Source organism: Papaver somniferum, chromosome 7, assembly GCF_003573695.1.
Source record: "Papaver somniferum cultivar HN1 chromosome 7, ASM357369v1, whole genome shotgun sequence".
Taxonomy (NCBI): domain Eukaryota; kingdom Viridiplantae; phylum Streptophyta; class Magnoliopsida; order Ranunculales; family Papaveraceae; genus Papaver; species Papaver somniferum.
Genome location: NC_039364.1, coordinates 149202018 through 149226218, shown reverse-complemented (window position 1 = coordinate 149226218; position 24201 = coordinate 149202018). Strand labels below are relative to the sequence as shown.

The 24201-nt window shown below is 37.8% G+C and overlaps 2 protein-coding genes across 7 annotated transcripts; both read right to left on the bottom strand.

Annotated features, from left to right (window-relative positions):
- Positions 1-467: 467 nt before the first annotated feature.
- Positions 468-4128, bottom strand: LOC113298720 (UDP-glycosyltransferase 73C3-like). 3 transcript variants are annotated; one of them, XM_026547538.1, is made up of 3 exons: positions 3151-4128; positions 2676-2791; positions 468-2006 (listed from the first exon to the last, which is right to left on the bottom strand). In XM_026547538.1, exon 3 carries the CDS (start codon positions 1980-1982, stop codon positions 555-557), a length of 1428 nt encoding a protein of 475 aa, XP_026403323.1. In that variant the 5' UTR covers positions 1983-2006; positions 2676-2791; positions 3151-4128; the 3' UTR covers positions 468-554. The 3 variants fall into 3 exon arrangements, with proteins under 3 accessions (XP_026403323.1, XP_026403322.1, XP_026403324.1); XM_026547539.1 differs by lacking the exons at positions 2676-2791; positions 3151-4128 and having other exon boundaries at positions 502-697; positions 732-2611; XM_026547537.1 differs by lacking the exons at positions 2676-2791; positions 3151-4128 and having other exon boundaries at positions 468-2611.
- Positions 4129-4962: 834 nt separating this feature from the next.
- On the bottom strand, positions 4963-22270 carry LOC113298719 (protein SHOOT GRAVITROPISM 6-like). Of its 4 annotated transcripts, none has more exons than XM_026547533.1 (51): positions 22128-22270; positions 21941-22031; positions 21793-21847; positions 21562-21693; positions 21266-21337; positions 20698-20788; positions 20506-20601; positions 20186-20264; positions 20033-20096; positions 19505-19608; positions 19265-19370; positions 18930-19019; positions 18539-18616; positions 18235-18302; positions 18049-18148; positions 17547-17678; positions 17337-17432; positions 17155-17220; positions 16875-16973; positions 16708-16782; positions 16197-16256; positions 15708-15797; positions 15031-15152; positions 14747-14876; positions 14589-14668; positions 14281-14416; positions 14043-14124; positions 13090-13235; positions 12441-12521; positions 12238-12338; positions 11167-11411; positions 10993-11027; positions 10758-10883; positions 10558-10632; positions 10349-10482; positions 10181-10253; positions 9763-9894; positions 9447-9628; positions 9215-9337; positions 9050-9110; positions 8849-8944; positions 8468-8568; positions 8274-8379; positions 7272-7385; positions 7084-7158; positions 6834-6932; positions 6434-6505; positions 6203-6288; positions 6030-6123; positions 5555-5662; positions 4963-5460 (listed from the first exon to the last, which is right to left on the bottom strand). In XM_026547533.1, exons 1-51 carry the CDS (start codon positions 22165-22167, stop codon positions 5302-5304), a joined length of 5058 nt encoding a protein of 1685 aa, XP_026403318.1. In that variant the 5' UTR covers positions 22168-22270; the 3' UTR covers positions 4963-5301. The 4 variants fall into 4 exon arrangements, with proteins under 4 accessions (XP_026403318.1, XP_026403317.1, XP_026403320.1 ...); XM_026547532.1 differs by having other exon boundaries at positions 10993-11102; positions 11197-11411; XM_026547534.1 differs by having other exon boundaries at positions 5209-5441; positions 10993-11102; positions 11197-11411.
- Positions 22271-24201: the final 1931 nt, after the last annotated feature.

The following is a 24201-nucleotide window of genomic DNA, read 5'->3' as shown; positions in this document are numbered from 1 at the left end:
AAGAGAGTGGATTCACTCTTAAGGTAGTTTTCACATCATTTCATATTTTAGACATTATTTTAAATAAAACATTAACGGTAAAGTCTTTGAAGCTAATATTTTGGGATATGTTTGTTTTGTAAAACTCTATATATCTTTCAAAAATGAGCACATTTCGAGACAAATGACATCACCCTCTACTATTTTGAAAAATCAGAAGGAATCTTTAGCCGTTGAAATTATGATGAATAGATGGCGAAGATTGGTATTTCGGATTGCTCGATAGATGTACCGTCTAGGTTTTGTTATAAAAAAGAGTCTAAAATGTGAGATAATGAGTTCGTTTTTTTTAATCGTCTAAAAAAGCTACTAAACTGTGAGTGGATCCTCACTCTATGAAGAAATGAACAAGTTATCTTCTATGTTGGATTTTTTTTTTGTCAATGAATCTAGTTTTTTTTTTCTTATCAATTTGACATCAATTATTGTAATAATCAAGAGATAACACTGTTTGATTCGAATGGGCAAAGAAAACAGTAATTTATTTCACTTACAGAAAAAATAAATAAAACAAATTATCCTTGTTTTGGTCCTTGCTGCTGTATATCTTGAATGAATAGTGTCATATTGAGTTGAGATGATCCCCCACCTTCCATGGCCTTCTTTGCTCTCTCTCCAAGTTCTCTCACTTTTCTTCTTCTCTCTTCTCCTTCTCCACCTCCATCCATTACTCTGTTCACAGCCTTCTCCACCTCTTCCCTCTTATTTTCATCACTTCCAAACTTCCTGTGTTCTTCCATAAGTTCCATTGGTTTCGTAGCATCACTAGCATGAATATCATCTCCTCTTATCTTCACTCCAATTCCCAAAACTTGAACAACCAATTTCTCATTAAAGAATTGTTCTTCACCCATAGGCCATGTTATCATCGGAACACCCGCACAAACTCCCTCAAGTACTGAATTCCAACCACAATGCGTTAAGAATCCTCCTATTGCTTTGTGCGACAAAATTAGTATTTGTGGTGCCCAGCCCTTGATTACGAGACCTCTATCTTTGTTTCTTTCCTCGAATTTCTCTTCAAGTAACCATTTTTCTAAATCTAGGTACTTATCTCTGCCTCTGATCACCCATATAAAGGGATGCTTTGATGCTTCTAGACCCAACCCAAGCTCGATCATTTCTGAAGTTGTTAATCGACATAGACTTCCCAGACAAACATAAAGAACCGATCCGGGGTCTTTCAAGTCAAGCCATTTCAGACATTGGCTTTCATCCACCGAGGCTTTATTACCTCTCTCGGCCTTGTCTAATGTCTCTTTGTTACACAGAGATACTGGACCAGTACACCAAACTTTTCCGAACTTCGCTTTCAGATACTCTTCCGCATACATAGGCTCCAATTCGTTAAAACTGTTTACCACTACACCATGCGCAGTCAGCTCAGCCGCGTTAATTTGGTCACGGAAATTCTTCAGGTCACCTGAGCTTTGAGGAAGGTTTCCTGGGAGCATTGCTTTGATTATCTCAATTCGATCAGGCAAACCCGGTATTACAAACGACTCGGACTCGCTTGTGATGCTATCAGCAACCTTGTATTCTAGTATGTTATGGCAACACAACAAAGAAAAACAACACGTACCATGGAAAACAAGTCTCGGAATTTGCAGTTTACGAGCTGTCTCCGCAGTCCATGGGAAAGCGATGGCCGAAATTATGCAGCTTGGAACAGGTTTCAGCACTCCAAGCAACTGTTCAAGTGGTTCTTGTAACACAGACGTGGCTTCAAAGAAATTACTCACCATTTCACGTGAAGGAAGAGAGTCCACATTCTCACACCCTTCCGGCAATCCTGCTTCTACAGAAGGGAACCTGAGTTGCAGAAGTCTGATTGAAAAGCCAGAATCAACAGCACGATCTATGATTGTTTTGAACCTGAAGGTGTTCAAAGGAGTGGTGATTATGGTGACGGTAATACCTCTCTCAGCAAAGAGTCTAGCCATGTCTATAGTGGGGATCAGGTGACCCTGTGCCATTGGAGGAAATAAAACAAAGTGGAGTTGATTATGCTCTTGTAAAGCCATTTCAAGTAAATGAGTGAACTGGAACAAGGTTTGAGCTTTAAATTCCTAGACTAGTATAGGGAAATTAGAAGTGAGAAGCAAATTCTAAAGGAAGAATGGTGTATATGCTCATCAGGAATGTGTAGCCGTATTTTCTAATCTTACAAGAAGCAAATAGGGATCCTTGGATAAGAAATGAACCCAAAACCACCACTGTGATGGCATAAAACTGTAATGGCGAAATCTATTCAATGCCATACATTTGACCTTTTTTTCAGAGTATATTAAATGCCATACATTTGACCTTTTCCATCCCAAAAAACTGTTGCCATCAGTTAGTGCATAGGTGGCAGTTATCCAGCTTAGTAAAAGACATATACACCCTCAAATTTGTCACCAACTCACCAAACCATTCCATTGAATCTTTTAGTAAAAGACATATGTTGTGATGTTTTAGCTCTCACCCTTACTGTCTCACTGATTCTGTGAATTCCACTAATGATGTAAAGCTTATGCCTATTTACCACCATACAAGTAACCACAATTTTCTTTTGAAGAAAAAAAAACAATAAATGATTGAGAAGGTAGTGAAAGACAATAATAAGTAAGACATGAGTAATGAAGGAAAGAGACCTTCCCAGTTATTAAGTTCACTATGTGAACAGAGCCATCCTTCAACCCTGTTATACCACGACTGGAATCTGAGCTGATAACCAAGCAAGTTAAACCTTCGGTATGATATGGATGATCTGGAGAAAGTAAATCCTTTAGGATTCGATTAAAATTATAAAAAAATAGACGAGATAATAGAATCTTTATGTCTATGCAGTACAGGGGGCACTTCCCTATTAGACTATTGACTATTATCAATATTACTCAGCCATTATAGTGCCGGATCGGATGCAAATAAAAAATTTACAGTTGATAAGTAATGTTAATAACAACATGAACGCTCTCTCTGGTTTTAGGGTTCCAAACTCTCAGTGATGCATCATCAGAACCGGTACAAATTGTTTTCCTGGAAAACGAAGGATAGAAGTTTACATCCTAAGACTGGGTAATGAAATCTAATTATTATTAACACAGCAAGCTTCGCTTCAAGATATACCATCAGGGATTCAGGGGTAAAATCACCACAAGTAACACTGCTAGCATGACCAAAGAACATATTGAGATACACATCTCTATCATCGCTCCATAACAAAACAGTGCCATCCTCTGACCCAGCCAAGGGTACTTTCAAAATAATTATGCCATCCTGTGCGTGTAGCATTATGCAATTAATGTTTTTAGCAGCTTCAACTGATAGAAACTGAACTTGAAGAGGTGAAGAAAAATCCATTTAGAACTTTTATCGAACACCTAATGTGTCATTCTCTCCGTCTTCTCACTTGGACGGAACAACACCTTCAATTGATCCGACTGATTTGTGAGAAAGAGAACGGAAGAATGAGCATCTTTTTCCTTGTATATTTAAAATTCTTCATCAGTTAGTCTAAAATCTCATGGATCTAATATCCAGTGAACCCCAAATTCTATCATCCTTACACTCGATCAGCCATAAGAACAATCAACACCATTTTCAGATCAAGCCCATCGCAATGTAAGTGAACTTCGAATACTACTTGCCACCCATTGATTCTCATGTCTTCTAATTCGCAAGAACAACTGCCATTAAACCCAATCTCATCCACCGTCTCCTGTAATTCATGACCACCATTTGATCAAAACCAAATTGGGCAAAAACCCATCTTCAGATTACATCAAAACCCCCGATTCAATTCCTTGGTTGCTGTTTGAAGAAGTCCTTTATAGGAACGGTAGGCATCCACCATTTGATACTAGCACTGCCTCAATCGACCGAGACTCAGCAGAGAACGACATCCCAATTTATTCAACTCCACGAACTCAAACCATTGCTTCAAATTGAAATCGACCCACCAATCACAACAGCTCAATTCATCCCAAATCAGGCCCAATTTCGGTTTCATACAGAATCCATCAATACGCAGCTGAACCCCAATTGACAGTAGCAGCTTCTTTCTTTCATCGACGCCATCCGAGACCTCGTATCCTCTTTTCTTTCTTTCAGAATATCCTCTTTTCAACGGTAAATATGTAAATTGCGACCGATTCTTTTGACCGAGTCAGCGAAAAAGACCAAATGTGTGGGTCCTGACGGAAAAACTAACGGTTGTGGCATTTAATTAATACTGAAAAAAACGGTGGCATTTTCTTGAATCGGGATTTACAGGTATGGCAGTTTGTTAAAAATCCCTAAAAAATATTCTCTGTTCGCCTATGAAAGGGAAAGTAGAACCATTATAGCCCTGACTCCTGAACAGAACATGTGAAGTAAAAAACATCTTCTTGTCTCGACAAGGTTTAGGCGGCCCCACTGAATTAATGCACTGCCCCACGGAGTTTACTATGTGACATCGAATAACAAGACTGGCTACCACTGAAATCTCTTCAAATCTTATCAATGTTCGATTTTTTAATCAAAAATCGGTTTATTGTTTACTTATTTTTGAACAACGGGGGGAAAACAAGACTTGCTACCACTGAAGTCGGTTAATTGCACAAGCAGACTACCAGCCCAAAGTTGAGAGGACCCGGAGCAAAAATCTGATCTGGTTTATAAATAAATAAAATTGATCTTCCATGCATCAGCAAATCAAACAGAATAGATTTACCAACCAAACTTTGTAGCCGACGGCAGCCAAGCGGAAAACCTATCGACAGATTTACCAACCAAACTTTGCAGCCGACAGCAGCCAAGCGGAAAACCTATCGACATCAATTTGGAAACAGACAAATCCGACTTTCCTAAATTCTTTTGAGCGACTCCGACTTTTCTAAATTCTTTTGAGCGACTCTACGAGAATCACATTCCCATGTGTAATGACAGTTTAGTTGGTTTTTTCTTAGTTGCATGCTTAAAAAAAACAGATTTACAAATTACCATCATTTGAGTTTTTATTGAACAAACTGGAATAGCTCTACCTTACATTATTGTTTCGGGTTCCGATAGCACTTTACGCCAAAGAAATCACACGCTGGATTGTGTTATGACTACATAAATTTACATCACAAGCAAATATACAAACCAATTTACAAATATGAGGGAGATTATTAGGCTCGATGCGGTGGGTCACCAAAGTTACAAAGGGTCGAATGCTCACCACTTGATTCTCTTCATATTTTAGAGTCTATTTCCTCACTTCCTCCCTCTTCCTGAATTTGTTGTATACAAAACTTACACGGCTTCATGACTCTTACGTACTGACTCGAGCCTTGATACTCTCCACGAGAGTGAGTTTGTGGATTTCAACAACAACCCTAAAGAGGAAGAGCAGGTTGCTCGGACAACTGCATCCGGTGATCGACTCAATTTGCCTATGAGCATACCAAACACCTATTGCCATAAGAATCCGATTATTGGTCATTATAATATCCTACTGGGGGGGCAATTCTTTCGTCACATGATAAAAGTACTATGGACCACCTACTTGTGCATAGTAAGGAACCAAGATGCGCTGATCATCCGAATGAGACAACATGCTACTAGAGAAATAGATGGCATTCGCCTGGATCTTTGGCCAAGGAGCGTCAATAGCCTGCATATCATGACCACATTAACCACTCATACTCCACTTGTTTTTGTTTAATTACTTATGTTTTAGTTGAATACTTGAGCTTATTCATATCACTCGTCATAAATTTAATAAGTTCCATTTTATGGTTGAGAACAAGTAATCTGTCATGCTTAAACGCCAGAAAATTGAGTGACAAAAAGCTCTACACAACCCAAACATAACAAAAATCTGCTACTTAATCAGGGATTTAAAATCAGCCTTAGTGAAGTTGGCAGTTGGCATGTTAAGAAACCGCTGATACCACAGCACCTAGATCAGTATAGATTATATAGCAAGATAACGCTTAGTCTCGTCCCATGCTCCATGAGTCTATGATCAGAACGCATACCTGGATTACAGACGCCATGTAAGTACCAGCTCTGGTGGAAAAATTCTGACACAGTTGTCTTGTAAGATCCCTTAAAAAATCCTCATAGTCGCTTCTGATGAACATAAAATTGGAGTCAGATGTAATATTATCCCAGAATCTGAGCACAGATTTTGCACTTTTGTATAGCATACCGATGGTCGGAGTTGAAACAATGCATATTAAAAAGGGCAGCCATGTCGTCCATGTCTATCAAGGGCGCAATTTGTTGGAGGGTTTTCTGTTAAAACAAGGAACTGGAATTTTAAGATAAAGTTCATATACAGAAAAAAGCAGGTAAAGATCGAAATGATTATCCATGAAGATCTATGCAAAATACAAAAAAAATAAAAATTAACTAATAAATTAAAAGATAAAAAAAGTACCCGACAAGCTTGTCGAACAGCTACATCCTCATCGTGGACATGGAGAATCAAGCGTGGGAGTGCCACATGCACCTGAAAATCATTGTGCCCTAAAACTTTAAATGGCCTAGTGAAAGATAGTATGCGGGTAAAAACATAGACACAACAAACATCAAAGAAGCATTATGGAAAGCAAGTGCACGCTAGCAAAAAGAAGGCAACATTCTCTTGATAAATTATTCAATTAAACTCCAGTTGTTTCTGTGCATATAATACTAACTTCTGCATGGCTAGATAATCCTCTATCTGAGATAGAGGAGACGAGCCTACCATGCACATTGAAAAGAGTTACCCAGTTAATATTCATTTTCACAAACAATTTAAACAGTTTATGTTGGTAATTACGACGAACATCACACACCTGCTCAAGAAAAGCCTCACGTTGCGCACCAAGTTCAAAGTTGCATAACATTCCAAAAGACTTAAAGGCACTAGCTCGCATTTTTGGATCCATTGACACCTGTATGCGAACAGGTTCATCAGTTACCAGTATTCTTCTCTTCACAGATAACACAAAATAATGTGGCATCACTTTTTGAACTATAGTTAGAATGAACACTAAGTAATAGCATCAGCTTCAGGTTCAGGAAACTTTATGTACAATCACTTACCTGTAGATTCCGAAGCCGCACAGATAGATTGAGTAAAACCAGGTTCACAGCCTCTTCAGGTGATGATTCAAGTACCTGTCTCAGAAGGATAAAAGCGGCATTAAATGAAGATGTGCAAGAGCAAGACATGATAAAACCTAAGACTTAGCTGAATAGACAATGTATAACAAAATTTAAAGGAATCTCACTCTGAGCAAGCATAACACTGCCGTCAGTTGAACAGATTCATCTGGATCCTCAAGTAGAGCTACTACCACCCCAAGAACTTGAGCAACATGTTGAAGCATATGAATAGAAGGTATCTGCCAGTTCATAGGAACAAAAAAAAAAGTTAAGATTTAGCTCACAAAGGAGACAAGTAACACGGAAATGATCTGAATTCAGCTTAAATCCTAATAAGGATAAATCTATAAGGGAGCACCAGAATTTATTGACGAGGCCGAAAGTATCGCAGCAATGATGATGAGTTCAGCTTAAATCTAAATAAGGTTAAACTAAGGGAAGACCAAAATTCCACAACAACATTCGTTTACAAAGCTATAGTCCTGGACAGCTAAATTTTACGCCAAACAGGTGAATAGAGACGTGAAATGTGAGCAGGCAAGAGAAATCCTCAAAAGGAGGGTATTAGTATCCCCAAATGCAACTTGGGTTGACGCAGAGGCCCGCTACCCCGATTTCAACGCCTGAGGTCAGTAGGGGGGAGGCTTTGTTCTGTTTCTAAGTTTGAAGCGGGATTCTGAAATTCCAGCATCTCCTATTTGATTCGCTCGCGAAATGAGACGTATCACTGGCTATGTTCACTTCAGTGGAAAGATCCAACCCCCGAGACCCAAAAGGATTAACCTCACCGTTTTGTGCTAGATCATCCAAGCATAACATCTTGAGCTACTGAATGAAATACAACTTCTACAAGGACACTTACTCAGCTCTCACAGATTCTGTTGTCTTACAAAATGTACTGACTACTGAGGCATCATGATAGTATGAATAAGTTGTTGCATCTGCTTGCCAATGAGAACACGGTCCCACTAAACAAATATATTCACATATCAGATGATCACTATGATAAAACATTAGTATTTAGGTATTTAGCACCAAAAACAAGTCGAGTAACTATTTTTTGTAAAGGGACCAATGCTATTACAAATTTGAAAAACACATATGCGAGGGAGGTTGATAACCAAAACCTGCACTAGTCCTCTTAGACAAAGACGTCTAACAGAAGGTGACTCATCCGATACATGTTGGCACAATGCTTCAACCATCTGTTCCAGCAGGGAACTAACCCCATCACTGCATCACATTAAATCAATCAATGAAAAACTGGAACCAAAAATGAAGGACGCGATAGCAGTCATAGGTTCAGATAGCCCCAGCATACCTAAAGCGAACAAACTCTGACAGTGCTGCAGCAGCAGCTTCTCTTTGAAATTTATGGCGTCCATTCAAAGCCTTGCTTAGAAGTACACATATGGTTGGGACCTGTCATACACAGAAAACAATTAAAAAGAAAAAAAAAATAAAGTGAACCATAATTTACAGAGTTGGAGTCTTAGCTGGGATAAATTCCGCCTATTATTCAAGGTAAGTTAGGCATACAAATGACAATTTTCATGCGATGAGAACTAAAATATTTATGTGCATGTAAGTTTTCTTTTAACCAGTGAAAGCAGGCGTTTAAAATGAAAGATGGGACACATACAAGAAATTTTTAGAAGAACTGCTTTTTCACCAAAGACGACACCTGACTCTACTAAATTACCTCTTTAGGTCTCTTTATGGAGATGCAACCTGCCAGATCTCCAATAAGACTGATCCACTTCTCATCTTTACTTTGTTCTCTGTCTCTAGCCAAAATCTACAGAAGAAATCCACATTTACAACGTCAGAGCATATGACATGCTTCAATTTGAAATTTGTACAGATGAGCAACATTCGTGGGTATGCCCACGCAGTATTGTACCTTTCCCATTTCAAGGTCTCCAACACATTCACAGAATGCTTGGAAAGCAGTTAACAGAGTTCTGAAAAACAAACGGAATAGAGTTCAATCACCGCCATTAGTTAAGTAGTCAGACGACAACCATAGTAATTATCTGGAATGGAAACTACACAGCATATAATGTACCGTAGAGGTTCCGGGTGACCAGATCCAGCAAGACCATGGCAACCTCCTAATTGAAGTGTGAGTGCAGAAAGGACAACAGCATAACTTTGCTCAACGGCTTTCTTCCCAACCTTACCACCACCTCTGAAATTTGCATTAACAAGAGAGAGATTGTCATGGGCCATACTGCAATATATGTAACATGCAAAGTCTTTAATTAAATAATCTACAATTAGAATGAATGATTTGATACTTGAATAGTGCAGTAAGAGCAAGAACAGCTGCTTGTAGAACATTTTCCTCTACAGGACTGTCGAAGGAGTGAGAACTGCTGTCCGCGCCATCAGAATCACCTTTGACATACGGTATCTGGTTAAGGACTAATACCACATGTTCAAGGAATGAAAATGACAGAACTGCATGCTGTGAAAATGCCTGCAAACACAGGAATATATAAACATTGTTAAAAATAATTAAAAGAAAAAAAAAAACATGACTTACGAGCATGCAGAAAAACTAGGGTGATGTCAGTTGGAGAAACATCAAAAAAATTCAATGGTGAAACTTACATAGAACACATCTTGCATTGGCCAACCTCCACGTAATCTAGATATATCCTTTGTGAGTATGTCCTTTCCTGCAGCAGCCAGTACTTCACTGAAAACAATCTTTGAACTCGTGTGTTCCGCAAGACAAGATATCTTTGTATCGTGAAGGAAACGCATGATACAGGTGTAAAGGATAATGCGGATATACTAAAAAAAGCAGATAACATGGGTCATCTACAGTACTACAAATCCAAAACTGAACTTCAAAATCTTCCCATAGGATCTGTTGCAACACTCACATTTATGGCTAACAGCATAAGGAACATGCACCAATAAACTATTTCAGACATCCTAAACCCCAATTGAAATGAAAGTACTGGACCACCGACTTAAGTACTAAAAACCCAATTGCAGATAACACTTGACCTGAAAAGGATACAGCACCAAGAATTTCCTGGCGTAAGTGCTTCTCAGCAACAAGCATTGTCGCAGATAACAAAGATTGGGTTGTTCTGTGGACATAAGATGAATGGCATGAGATGCATAAATGGATTTATGGAAGCAATGCAATTTCTATAACCTTTCATTCTGTAATCATTAATCAAACCTCGAGACATCTGTTTCATTCAGCTCATGTCCCCTCTTCATTACAAATTCAATTACCGCTTGAATAGCGCCTTCTGCTGACTGCTTAATCTTATCGCATACAGAAGTAGTGCAACCAAGCAACGTAGCCACAAGCTGCTCAAAACTCAGAATCATTATGACTTTGAAGGAGCACAGAAATTAAACTGTGAAAAGTTAAAACAGGCTTACCTCATCCCTTGATAATAAAATACATATAGACGAAACAACCCTGTTAAAAACCTCTGATTGATCGATAGACGCATCCTGCATGAATAAAATGTATGTGAGACCTTACGCATGTCAAATTAGCTGTCCACTATATTTAAATATCATATTCAGGTGAAAAAGCATAGAAAAAACTGAAGGAAAAGGTTTGAGGGTACTCTCACACTTCTCAAAATGGCAATGACATCTTCGAGGGAAGACAAAGCACTATAAGAAATTTCAATTTCTCGAACATTTGATCCTACTGGTCTTGGGAGAGATAGAGCTACTGTGAAGAAAAGATCGAGAATCTATATAACAGAAGAAAATCTAGGATCAACTTCTACTTCCACAACTCTTAATAAGTGAAATGAACTTTCTAGAACAATTTGACATGCCATCTAGCCATTAATTGCGAACCTGTGCTGAAACTTTTCTAACTTCAGAACTGGAATCTGCACAACGCGGAAGATAAATGATAACCCTTTCCCCTATACACAAGGAGGTCCGACTTGGCAACACAAATACAGCTGGTAATGGGAAAACAAAAAGTAACATTAACTTATGAACACACACTGCAGAAAGCTTACTAACTTAATGAGGAGGTAGGAGAAATAAGAGTACATGGCAAATTTGAAAAGTTCTTTTGCAGCATCCGATCCATCTGATTACTATGCGTGTAATTTCCACTAGAATAAAGTGTTCGGAACTTGAGAAGCATCTCATGCACTGCTAAACAACCTCTTCTTCTTTGATGCTCCACAGGGGAGGAAACAAATTTATCAAGTTGTCGCAGAATATGTAATAACTGCTCAGCTCGACTTCTACCATCTTCTCCACTGTTTGAGCAGGAAGCCAGTTAAGTGATGCATAAAACAAACTCAAAGAAAACATATCTATTGCGCTAATTCATCTAGATGTGAATTAGAAACAAACTTATATCTGGAACTCCTATCACTGCGCACCTCTATCATTTTGCTACTCATAGTTAGCTTATTTGTTTTGCAACCCCAACCAATTTTCTATACTCACTCACCGTTTCTCTAGTTTTCATGCCTTGTTTCAAGGATTTTCCAAGTCCAACAGCATGTTGGTTTCTTCACCACACAACTTGAAGTTCAGAAGATCCAAAAACAACGAGGTTTAATCCTTATTAAGTTCTTTAAAAAAAAAACAGTGGGGGTGTGCCAGGCTCTTGCAGTAGTGCAATGCAAAGGCGAAGCAAGCTACTGTGATGGGACTATCCCCTTTAAAAAATATATTTTAAAATCATGTGAGCCATCTATGTCAAACTGATATAAGTACATCGCAATCGCGCGTAATAACATAACAAATTAACTCGGGTGCGCCAAATGAAGCAATGACAATTTATCAGGAAAAATAACACATCTGAATAAGTAATACTCCCTTAGTTCCATTTTAGATGAGGATCATTTTTAAGGAATAGAGAGAGGTATAAATTTTTTCCATCTATACCCTAGATAAAAGTCTTCAAACATTACTATTACTACATTTAAAATAAAAACTTATAGTTCCAAGATAAAATTTAAGGGTATCGTTGGAAGTTTTATGGAAAAATATGGAAAACCTCAGTATTCTGGAACTAGAAAAAAATCCCAAAACCATCATCTAAAATGGAACAGAGGGAGTTTTTCCCAATATTACCTCGTTAGGAGAATTGCGCACAACAGAGTAATAAGATTGTTTATAAGCGGGTCAACAATGTCTGCTGGGTCATTCGGCAAAGCGAAAAAACCTAGTGTTGCCTGCCAATGACAAACGATCAAATGTATCTGACTAATCCTATGAGTTAAATAACTTGAAAATAGAACTTGTAGACCATTTACAATCATGATACCATTAAGTACCTTCATAACATGATTTCTTGTATCCACTGTTAGCTTTGGCTCCACAGAAACTAATGTGGTGCAGGCACTTAAAGCAAGGGTCTGCAGACACATCCAAGAATATAAGCCCACAAACAAACAAAAAAATCTCTTATGCCAAATACTTTTCCATATTGACAGGATGCAATACTGTGAACGGATATAGTGATACTTAATCTGTTCGGCCAATTAATCCATTAGGTATACCACTCAAATTAAGTATGACATCATACACATCAGATCATGTGTATCATTTCTGTTTTTATAGTGGGTTTCATAAACAAGCTGCTAATGCTACACTTATTTACCAATATATTGCAGCCTATAACCCACAATCTTAAAATAAGTTACTAACTGAAACTGGCTTAATACTGGAACACGGGCAAGGCACAGATACTGTGATACTAATTTTCATTTTTCACTAAAGCGGTATGTGTTGATCGAAACTCTCACTATCATGGTAGTAAAGTAAGCTTAGTCTCTCAGATACCAAAACTTCGTTCTCACTTCTTCTTAGCACAAATACACGCTAACTAGCACAAAGAAAAATATCTACAACCTGAAACCTATTGCAACTGGCATAATGTCTACTATCTGCTAATTCAAGATATATTTCTCAGAGCAGACTCACCTGTGTGCGAAGAAATTCAAGATTAGAACTGCCAAGTCCATCATTATCATCACGACCCATCAAAGTCAATATATAATCAAGCATGAGGTCTCTTCTTTTTAATGGGAAGGATGCACCACTTTCAGCAGCACTGATAACAGCTTGACCTGTATTGCAAAAGTAACACATAGATATAACACTTCTCGTTTACATTTTTGCTGCAAGGGGTGAACCCTCTACCTATCTTCCAACATTCGATGAGAAGTTCCACACTAGAGGCTATGTAAGCCGCATAGTTGTTTTTTAGTATATGAAACTTTTGGATTTCACACCTTAATTATTTACGAAATCAATAAGCTTCTCGACAAATAATGCCTCGGCGCATGTTAATTTTACGCAATTACACCTTTTATGATATAACCAGGACACCAAGTGATGCGTGGTAGTAGCCTACAATATAAATGTATGACTCAAGAGGTTGTCGTTACGTCACAATGTGGCAAGCAGTTCTTTTTCGGAATTGGGACCAAGCAACCTCTACCAAAATAATTTCCAAGCCTCCCCTTCTAAAAGCTCAAGCTTTTACATCAAGTGGCTATAAACATTCCCCACCAAAATCATGACTATTCTTGAGTCAGAAATGCTCACCAGTTCACCAAGTAATTTTTGCATCACACAGGGCACCTTAAAAATGAAGGATATGGCTACTGAAAGTTTAGGGTCCTAAAAATCCACTATACTACATGAAATCAACCACATCCATTAATCACGTGAAAATAGCTTACGAGATCCCGTTAGAATCAACAAGTTCTGTTATTTTAGTCCCCTGAAACAAAAAGAATCGGTGTAATCCTAAAACTCATACGCTCTATGCTGATTAGCATGCACTTCTCTAAAATAAAAGAAAAATCAATATATTGTACTGCACACATGTGAAAAAGCTGACAATCAAAACGAAGTAAGGGCTTACTAACCAAGTAAATCAATTGCAGTGATAACAGCTTGTTTTGCTGTAGGATGGTGCACGTGAAGAAGCCTTGAGAGCATGTTAGTCCCCTGTATCCAAAAAGTGATAAAGCAAGTGACTAGCATGAGTACCCCAAATGCAGACACAACTAGGCAACAACAAAAAGCATCATGAGGGAACCACAACGAGCCATAGAGTTTCTTTTATAAATAAACTTGGCAAAAAGCCGCAGAGAAATATCATACCACAAGGGCATCTATTCTGGCTTCAATAATTGTCGATGGGGCATATCTGGCCGCATATCCGTACATTAAAGCTAAAGCAGCATGTATATCATCGGAATCTTCTACTTTAACTCTATCGGAAAAGAACGCAAGAAATCTGCTAGAAAGAAAATTGGACCTCCAAGTGTCAGCACGTTGAGTAATAGACTGACTGACTGACTTGCAAGATCCAGAAAGGAGGGATGAACATATGAAGTGGATAAATATTGATTTGCATGCTGAAAGAACTTGCATATCAAACTGATGTTAAGTGTTCAAATTTCATAAACCTCTGAAAAAAATTCTGTCCAACATTGTCCAGAATATCCTTCAGCTTTTCCAAGACGGTGTCCAAGTGTGATGCGGCAACCTGTAAATAGACAAAAACTGAATCATAACGATTGGAAGTCTTGCAAATGAAGAGAGAACAATTCCATCACCTACATACCAACCCCATGCCTTTTGCTAGACCAAGCCTATTAGTTGGAACCGCAATATTAGCTCGTTTATACATCCAATTAATCTTCTCACGAACATAAGCCCTGTCATCAACTTTCTTAAGCAGCACCCCAAGACATCTACATCAGAAAAGGTGAAAACATAAAACTAAATGCAGATAGGAATTTGAAGATCCCAAGTTCAACATTTGGATAAAACAACATGCTTGATAATTCACCCAAAGATTCAATTCCAGGAGCATTGAAAGGATGATTGCACCGGCATAGAGTATACCTATGAAGTAGAGCTGAGTGCTCGTCATCAGATTCATAAAGTTCATATTGTTCAGCAAAAGTATCTCCCAGGGAAATCACCCACTCAGCATCCTCAATCACATCCAAAGATTCTGCGAGAAACTGTCAACCAAAGAACAGATGAGCATGAAGGTTTATCAAGACATTAACAAACGCATTAAATGCACTGGACATGGTTCTGAGACACATTTCCAAGTTTCCCCGGGACTAGCTAATAGAAACAACATAAAAAGGGATAACTGCAAGGAAAAGATATCCCAGTTGCAAGCTCAAATATTCAGCAACCTAGTATAGATTATAATGTATGGTACCACAGGGGTTCAATTTCAGCCCCACCTTCAAGTAAATTTTCCATTAGATGGGCTACATTTCAAGGAACCATGTTAAAGCAAAAGGAAGCAACATATCATCCCACAAAGAGGTTTTGGCCAGTTTTAAATACCTATTAGTTTCCCAACCAGGTATACTGGTTAGTTATGACTACGAGAGTAACCCTGATGCATGCTGGAGATGAAACTTCCGAGGTGTAAAGATTTTCTTAGCAAGAAGTGAAAAAAACTTACTGAACTACATTCAGACACCCAACGCCGCAGACAAAGTTCAAACGGGCATAAGCCTTTTGAAATATTAAATAATTTTACAGAAAGTAAGCCTTACATTTACAATCATGTCATCCCAAGCATCTTGATATGAATGGTCCTGCTTTAGATCTTCACTGTCACTGACATAAGCCTTCATTTTCGGAATCTAAAGCTTACCAAAACAAAAACTGAATAAGATTTCCTACAGATGAGACTTGCAGAAGCATGACGCAAAATCCACTAAATCAGCAACAGAATAAATAAATTTTGGTGTTGTTTAAGAAAAATGATATTACTAGATAATACTCTTGACAAGACGCTTCTTAATGAAGTTAGGTCGCTATGTAAAAGACATGAGGTGAATACTCTAGATTCTTAGATGTGTGCCATTTCAAGAACTACCATACAATTTAACAAGAGAAAGCTGGGTAAACAGAGTATCTGCTTAAATACTTCTTGAATTATTGATAGATCATTTTCCATTATACAAGAAATTTAGTTTGCACACAATATTGCAATCCAATTTAAGGTTTCATGCACAAGACAACATATTAAAGCTACAAACCTCATCTTGCCAAAACAAGCAGATGTTCTTGGGAAAGAGGGGCGCCAAGTAACACAATACCTGCAAAGACCAAACAAAAACAAGTTCAATGAGCAAATATTTCATGACCAGTGAAATAAGTCAATAACCGCAATGTAAGTAAACCACATGGAACAAGTTGCCACTAACTAGCGAAATAACCAACAAAAGAGACAATTACCCTGGCAACAAATTTTGGTCAGACTATTTGTTGCTTGCTCATACAATAATACCACTACCAGTTCTCTACAATGTAAGACGATACATGTTTTGCTATAGGAATGTTATTTCGGCTTTTTAGATAGAAAAGTCAACAACATGAACCCGAGGTTAGTTGCTAAAAATATTCTTCAGTCAAATGCAGGAATAAAACTACAAAAATAGAATTCATCCGGACCGTAATGCATCTCTTTAATAAAACCCTGTGGATCATGTTAACATGTCAAGATGATGCCAAAGGGAGAAAGATCAAAAGGGATAAGAAGGTATTAACCGTCAAAGTTTGAGTTGCCAGTTGCTCTCGAGCCAGAGGATCGTGCAAAAGCACCATCAGCCGTGCAAAAAGCTCCTGGGTAGATGTTCAAAGCACCGAATTACAATGAATTAATAAAACAATACTAAAGAGGAAGATTGAATACTGATCAGAGAAATGGCTCCAACCACAGGCTTGGGGATATCAGCACGAGATCCACAGTCGGCAATCACAGAAACAGTATAAGATGATCTATGCCGGAATAATTCGGCGATGCATCTACAAACCTGCAAAATAGCACAGTGTTAGCAAACTTGCCAGCAAAGTAATCACAACAGAAGGGACTTACTCCTTTGATACATCATATCAAATACGCATACATATAACGCTTCTTGACAACCACCCATAAGTTCATATAATAGTCTCCACTCCCAAACAAAAAGAAGAGAAGAAGAAGAAGCAGCTTACCGTTGCAGCTGCACCAGTATACTTCTGTGGAACAATCATCTTCAAGAGAAAAGGCCAAAGTACATGCTAGAAATTTTGAGCAAGTATCATTCAGAAAATTAGGATGCAGGTAAGATTGCTGTTCAGAAACGTCATTTTATTTAAGATTGAAAAGCTTTGATATGCATCCAAATAAACTATACCTCCATTTCAGGAATGGTAATAGTTATTAAGAGAAGACCCTTTTCACAAATTGCCCGTAGCTCCTTTGGACTTGAACAAATGCCCCCAAACCTCACCTGAGCAGAACATTGGTCAAGCACTAGATAAGTATCAATCAACAGACTGAAAGAACTGTCAATGCAACACAATCATAACATAAATATAACGAAGATCGCAAAGGTATGACTTGCCCGAAGAGATTCCCTTGCATTTTCGTCCTTTATTTCCTCGTCAGATATGGAACAGTGGCGTACAAGATACTCAACGAATATTTCTCCCGCAGGACCAACCAAGTAACAGTGGGAAGCCATAACCACAATCAACTGACACGGGAAGCTATCACATGTGAATTTTAATGATTTCCATAGCATATCTTATCATACATCAAGAGAAAGTAGCTAACAATGGATAACTAAATATAACAAAGGGAAAATAACCAAGTTGAGATGATAAACTAATGTGGCGTTTCAATATCAACACACAACTCTCACTTTGTTACTATTGTTCTGTTGCTAGTTATATGACTGGAAGCAGAATATTATTCAGCAGAAGATAAAAACTAATAGATCAGATCAACCAAAAACATTATTTAGCCTGTACAAGACAAAATATGTGGCCTACGGGACATATGCACCAGTAGATTTTGCTAATATTACATGGAAAAAAAAAAAAAAAAAAAAAAAGAGGACTGACCTCGGCAACTGCCTTGCAAACACCTAAATTCTGTTCATCTAGAAGCAGCCTTACGGAGTCAACAAGTAAAGGCCTTTTAGAAAACCAAGGCTCTAACAACCTCAAAGAGGAAACAGAAAAAAAGAAAGTTAGGTTTAATAAGACAACTGGAAATAAGGTGCAAGGAAACAAAAAAGAAAAAGATACCTGGGCAAAAGGTGCTTAATTACAGTAAGGGCGCCAAAGGTAAGGACTTCTTCCTTTGACCTGCATCTCTAATACCAATAATGAAGGGCCTTAGCATATGAAGAGAGGAGCCAATTTTTCAACTTCCTCAAAAGTCGTAACCCAACAAAAAATAATCAACTCTTAAAAAGAAAACCTCAAATGTACCAGGGAATAAAATTTTTAGGTGAAATCTTTGAATGGATAATAATGTTAATTAACTAATATCAAAACCATAAAAAGTATATAAGTAACAAAACTTCAGGTCAAACTGGTTCCTACTTACATTCAGAAGAAACATGAAAATTTCCTCGGGATATACAGTGCCAACTGCTAGGAAGCAATGCTGAACTTCATTATAGGTCTGTCACAAAAAATAAACATGATTCAACAGAAAACAAAAGAAGAAAAAAATTCATTGAAAAGATGACAACCTGCGGTGCAGATGTCACAGTCTCCAAGTGAAACTTGAGGATGATAAAAGATTAGTCATACAGGATGAACCTGGATAGGAATTATCTTCAAAAGACAGGAAGAAGGATAAGTTTAGGGGGAGAAAAAAGGAACATGTTGAACCGTGAAGGGATAAAATGATTTGGACCCATAATTTAGAACAAAATGCAATGAAATATTAAGACATAAAAAACAAAAACTAAAAAAAAGAGTAACATTTATACCTTCCGCTCAACTGGGATATCTGAATGCTCATTGTTGTCATTATGAATGGATACCACTGGCAGAAGCGTGGACAAAATTATAGTGAGTTCCTGTTAAGATACCAAAGCAAGCACCACAAAAACCACATTTTAACTCATCACACAAAGTAATTTATTAGTTAGAAGAGAAAAAAAAACACCATAAAAATCCAGATGCAGCAGAAGGCTCCAAGGAGCAAAGTTGACAGTCTATTGGAGTTAATAACCTTTTCACCACTAAAAGGTGGGAGGAAAAGAAATTATGACTCATGGTGCATACCAGCAGATGAAGTTGCAAAAAAAGAGGGGGACACTACCTCAAAATCAAGCAACGGAGGACCAATCTCAGACAGTAAAGCAGCATTCAGAAGATTATGTAGAGTACAAGTTGCTAATAAAGCAATATCTTGATCTTTCTTATACCTGCATAAAGAAAACAAGATACAGATATCAAGGATAATCTTTGTTGATACAATAATTAACCAATGCAACATTTGTGTCCACTAAAAATCTACGAATTTCCAGAAGCAGGGCCCACTAATTAACAGTGATCTTACAGATCCAGTACAGTAGGGATAAGTCTTGGTAAAGCTGCCTTTAATTGAGTTCTAGGAATAAGGCCAACCATCTGCCCTAACGCCTCCACAGATGTGACACGCACCTATTACACAGCACCGAGAGAGAAAACATTAGCATACATCAACATAATTTTCATGAGAAGATGCAGCTCATATGACACATAAAAAACTAACATCCTTAGTAACTGCGTGTCCGGGTGAGGCTTTTTCGAGACTATTAGAAGAATATGAATGAAAACACCAGCTTCAAGAACATATCACACGCACCAACTGCTTGCATATATTGGATAGCCAAGGACCAAAGCTAACTCTACTGGAAAAATAGAAGAGAACTTTCTTCTCAAACAAGTAAATAGCTCTTAATCTCACCACTCAAGTGGATATACTCATCGTTAGGACCATGCATTAAATGCAGAGATATGCATTGAGGTGCCATATTTGATGCATCCGAGTACATGAGAATGAATCAGGAAACTAAAAAGAGGATGAAATGAAATTATGCCCAACCTTCAGATCTCGAGAACTCGCCCAAACTCTCAATAGAAGCTCAAAAGCAGAATTCAGGAATGACCTGGATTTAGAGATACAGGGTTATTTCAAAGCTAAGGACAACAGTTGCATTATCGAGAAATGCAAAACAAAACATAACTGAAAACTCACATGACATCACTATCAAGAAGTCGATGAGATGGAAAGTCCACACCATAATGCGATACAGCCTGACACCAGAATTTGAATGCTGGATAGAGAACAAGAAGAAGACATATTTACGCCTAAGAAAAAAGAGAAAATGAAAGCATAACAACACATGGCTAACTGATGCAGAGTCGTGGGCGGAGACTATTATGCAGTACAAAAGTATAAGACGTTCTTTCATTGGCAACATTACTAGATTTGGAAAATACAGACATGGCAATGGCATTCTGCTGACAGCATAGGAAGAAATATGACTAGCAAATAATCAGGAAATAAGATACTACCATTTGCAAAAATTGGCCGATGAGCATCCTTCACACTTCCAAGAATCGGCAAAACCCTGGAAAGAACATCTTTCAGGCGCGGACTAAACTGCAGAGCTTCAAGCACACAAAAACAAGTTTAGCAGGCACTTCTGTTTAAGAAGATATTCCCAAGACATCCTAACATAACTGAAGAACATCATTATGTCCAACCTTGTGCGGAAGCAAAGTCAGCTAAGACTTGAACCATGGCTGGTAAAGCTGCACTGGGACCTGATAGGTGCAGAAATATTTCCTCCATCATCTAAAAGAATTACATATGGGAAAATTATCAAGAACCGCAGGCAAAGGAAAAAAAATATAAAATGGGTTGGCGATGGGAATTAGAAGAAGCTTTTGCTGACAATGTTAAATAAGAAAGATATGTTATTTTGCAATTGTGATTAAAACCTTCATTGTACTACAGAGAAATACTCCCTCATCCCCTTGGATATTAATATAACCTTGAAAATCACAAAGACAACCACACAGATATGTTATGTTTGCCATAGATATTAACAACCTTACTGCACTTGAGACAAATACTCTACTCAAGCTCAGTGCTTTTGAACTCAAAAATTCTTAGCTGATCCCCTCGGGATTCTCAAGAAGTTAGACAACAAAGTGACAAACTAGAATAAAAGCAGAAAGACTGTCTGGAAACAAGAGTAGGAATAGCGAGGAATGCAAACATGATAAAGGTTCAAAGTACTGATAATCACAATACGCTTCAGAAGCTTACCAGATCCGGCAAATGGGAGCCTGTTGAAACTAGTAAACCCCCTGCAGCCCTTTGCCAATCAGCAAGTAAATCCTAATTGTTCAAAAATGAATCATATAATTATGAACTCTTCAAATATGAACTTAGAATTGCCATTCATATGCCGTTACTGCCAAAATCATATGTTTCCATGCAAGTTATGGAGCTTACTTGGACAACTACCTCAAATTGCAGAATGTAAATCAATTTTACACTAAAAGTATTTCTAAAGAAAACAAATCTGGAATAGTAATGTGCATGAAGCAAGAGATGTATACCTTTGAAGATATTATCTCCGTAGTGGCAATTTTAGCAAGTTTAGCCATGAAATGAGCATCAACATCTTTCTTATCCAATGAACTTACTGCAAATGCCATCACTTGAAAGAGTCCAGCCATGTTTCCAAAACTCTACAACATTTCCCAACAAGAACTCTCAATTTAGAAAATAAAACTCAAATTTCAGAATGCATAGCAAAGCAAAAATGAGGAATAAAGAAGAAAAATTACTCGTCTCCCTCCTCGAGAAACAATGGAGCAACAATCAAGTACTAACAACGGATTCCTGCAGTTGAAAATTGATCAATTGAGATCCAAACAATTACAAATAAACAATTTCCAAAGAAAGCGACAGAGAAAGAGAGTGGGAGATGATTACAGAGACGCGATATCTTTGAGAGTCAGCATAGAAGAACTTCTAACCATAGTAGATTCATCAGCAAGAGAAGTAACAAGAACTTGAACCGCTTCTGAAACAGAGATTAAAATTCAATTACTAACAAAATTAAGAAAACAAGAGTTCATAATATCAAAATTAGGGTTTGAGTTAGGATCTTTTTTTTTACCAGGTGCCGGAATTGAGTTTCCGGAACTTGAAGACGCCATCGTCGATGAAGAATCTCAGAATGAATGATACGAGAAAGAAGACGAAAGAATAAGAAGAAGAAGGAGAGAGAAGAGGAGAAAGGTTGGTGTATTTGACAGCGAGGACAACAATTGCACTTTTTTGTTTAACAAAAAAAAAAAATGGAATTATTTAGGTGATGCTCAGGAAATAGAAACTGCGTTTTCAGTACGTTCTGATATTACACGTGGCGAGATCATTTCTTGAACTACTTGATGCATTGTGGTGCCTATCACTAACGATGCTCAGCGTGTTCCTCACGTCGATGATAAACACGTGATGAAATCGAACCGCTCAAATAATGCCTTGTGCTTGGGGAAGGCATTCTTCTTTATGGATTTAACTCACCTCGATGGGATGCATGTGAGCATCGGTGCCACAAGGGCACCAAATCACCTGCATCCGCGGTGGTACACTCTGTAGCAGTAAATCATGAATGTAGCTCATTTCAGCTCGCGTTGTGTGCTATGGTGCTATACTGTAAAATAACAAGGCTGAATTGGAGGCCATGGAAACTAATTGGGGTCCAGGACACATTTTATACCCACATCAAAAGATATATGGGGCTTTCAAAATGATGGTGAAATAACTATTTTACCCTTTTCTAATAACTTCTTCTCCTCCCATTCTTCTTCTCCTCCGCTCCCTCTCTCCCACTGTTTCCCATTCCATTAACGACTTCTGAGAAAAAAAAATTCTCACCGATTCATCGTGGTAAGTGAACTAAAAAGAATTAGGTTTTCAACTGCAAAATTACAGTTACAGTTTCAGGGTCGTTAACCACGGTTGTTTATTGCTTAACGATTTTTGATATGCATGTTAAATTGCTAAAAAAATCGTTAACCATTAGGGTGTAGTAGATAACGACCCTAAACCTGGTTTTCTGCCTTAGAATAGTGTCGTCTAGGGATTTTTAAATCGCTAACGACTCTATATGATACAAAATTAGTTCCCTGTTCAAAAAATAGGAAGGGTCATCATGTCAAATGGTTGTAGTCGTTAACTATGTTGAAGGGTCGTCATGTGAAGTCGTTAACGATGTTGAAGGGTCGTTTGGTTTTATAAATTTTGCTTGCCGACCATTGATCCATGAAATGGTTCGCTAGGGTCGTCAGTATATAGGAATGCCTAATTAACGACCCTAAGAGTAACATCTTCAGAGAGTAAAAAGTTTTAGAGTCGTTGGGTTCTAAACATATTAAGTTAACGACTTTATATGACCTAATTAGCTGGAATCGTCAATTATATCACACTTGGTTGACGATTTTTCATAACCTGCAAAAGTTGCAGGTTTGAGTCGTCAAAGGTTGTGTCAAGTAATTGACGACTCCTTAGAGTCGTTCGTTTATTACCCTCTCGACTTAACGATCCTCACTCTGAGTAGTTGCATAATGTACATGAATCGACCACTTGGGGCATCATTCATACAATTTGAAGAGTATAGGAAGTTTACCTGATTGTTTTGAGCTTCGGGTTCTTCATTTTTTGAGGATTGGTTCCTTCATTTTGAGCAATACGATTCCTCTACTGGAATCCCCTAAAAACTCAACTTCTTCCTCTCCGCAACACAAAAACACAATTTTTCTTTTATCAAATTTTATCCCTAAATCTGATTTTAATCTAATTAAACTAATTAATAATTAATTAACTTAATTACCACTAATGATTTGGGGATAGTTTAGCCATTTAAAAAAGTTGAGGATAAGGGATAGCTCTCAATTACTATTTCATGACCTTTTTTTGTCATGTAGCTAGGATCCCCAATTATTTTTCCAGGGCCCCAATTTAGCCTTGTAAAATAAGTGACACAAACTCTTAATTTGATCGAAACAAATACTTGCATCAATAATTTAGATTGATCTTTTTTGTTCCACTTGCTTAAGTTGTTGAAGAAATCTGAGTGCATATTTTAGCATTCACTTACAATGCAAACCTTTCTTTCAAAAGAAAAAAACAAAAAGTGCATGATTTAGAAAACCCCACATACCACACGAGCCTTCCAGTCTAGGAGCAAG

What these genes read in the sequence shown, in the direction of transcription:
- LOC113298720 (XM_026547537.1), bottom strand. Translation starts at nt 2,063, where the DNA reads ATGGCTTTACAAGAGCATAATCAACTCCACTTTGTTTTATTTCCTCCA.
- LOC113298719 (XM_026547532.1), bottom strand. Translation starts at nt 22,167, where the DNA reads ATGGCGTCTTCAAGTTCCGGAAACTCAATTCCGGCACCTG. An exon ending in ATATCCCAGTTGAGCGGAAG is followed by an intron (nt 18,617 to 18,929) that starts GTATAAATGTTA and finishes TTTTTGTGACAG; the next exon opens with ACCTATAATGAAGTTCAGCA. An exon ending in TAGCAAAAGGCATGGGGTTG is followed by an intron (nt 14,669 to 14,746) that starts GTATGTAGGTGA and finishes GTCTATTTACAG; the next exon opens with GTTGCCGCATCACACTTGGA.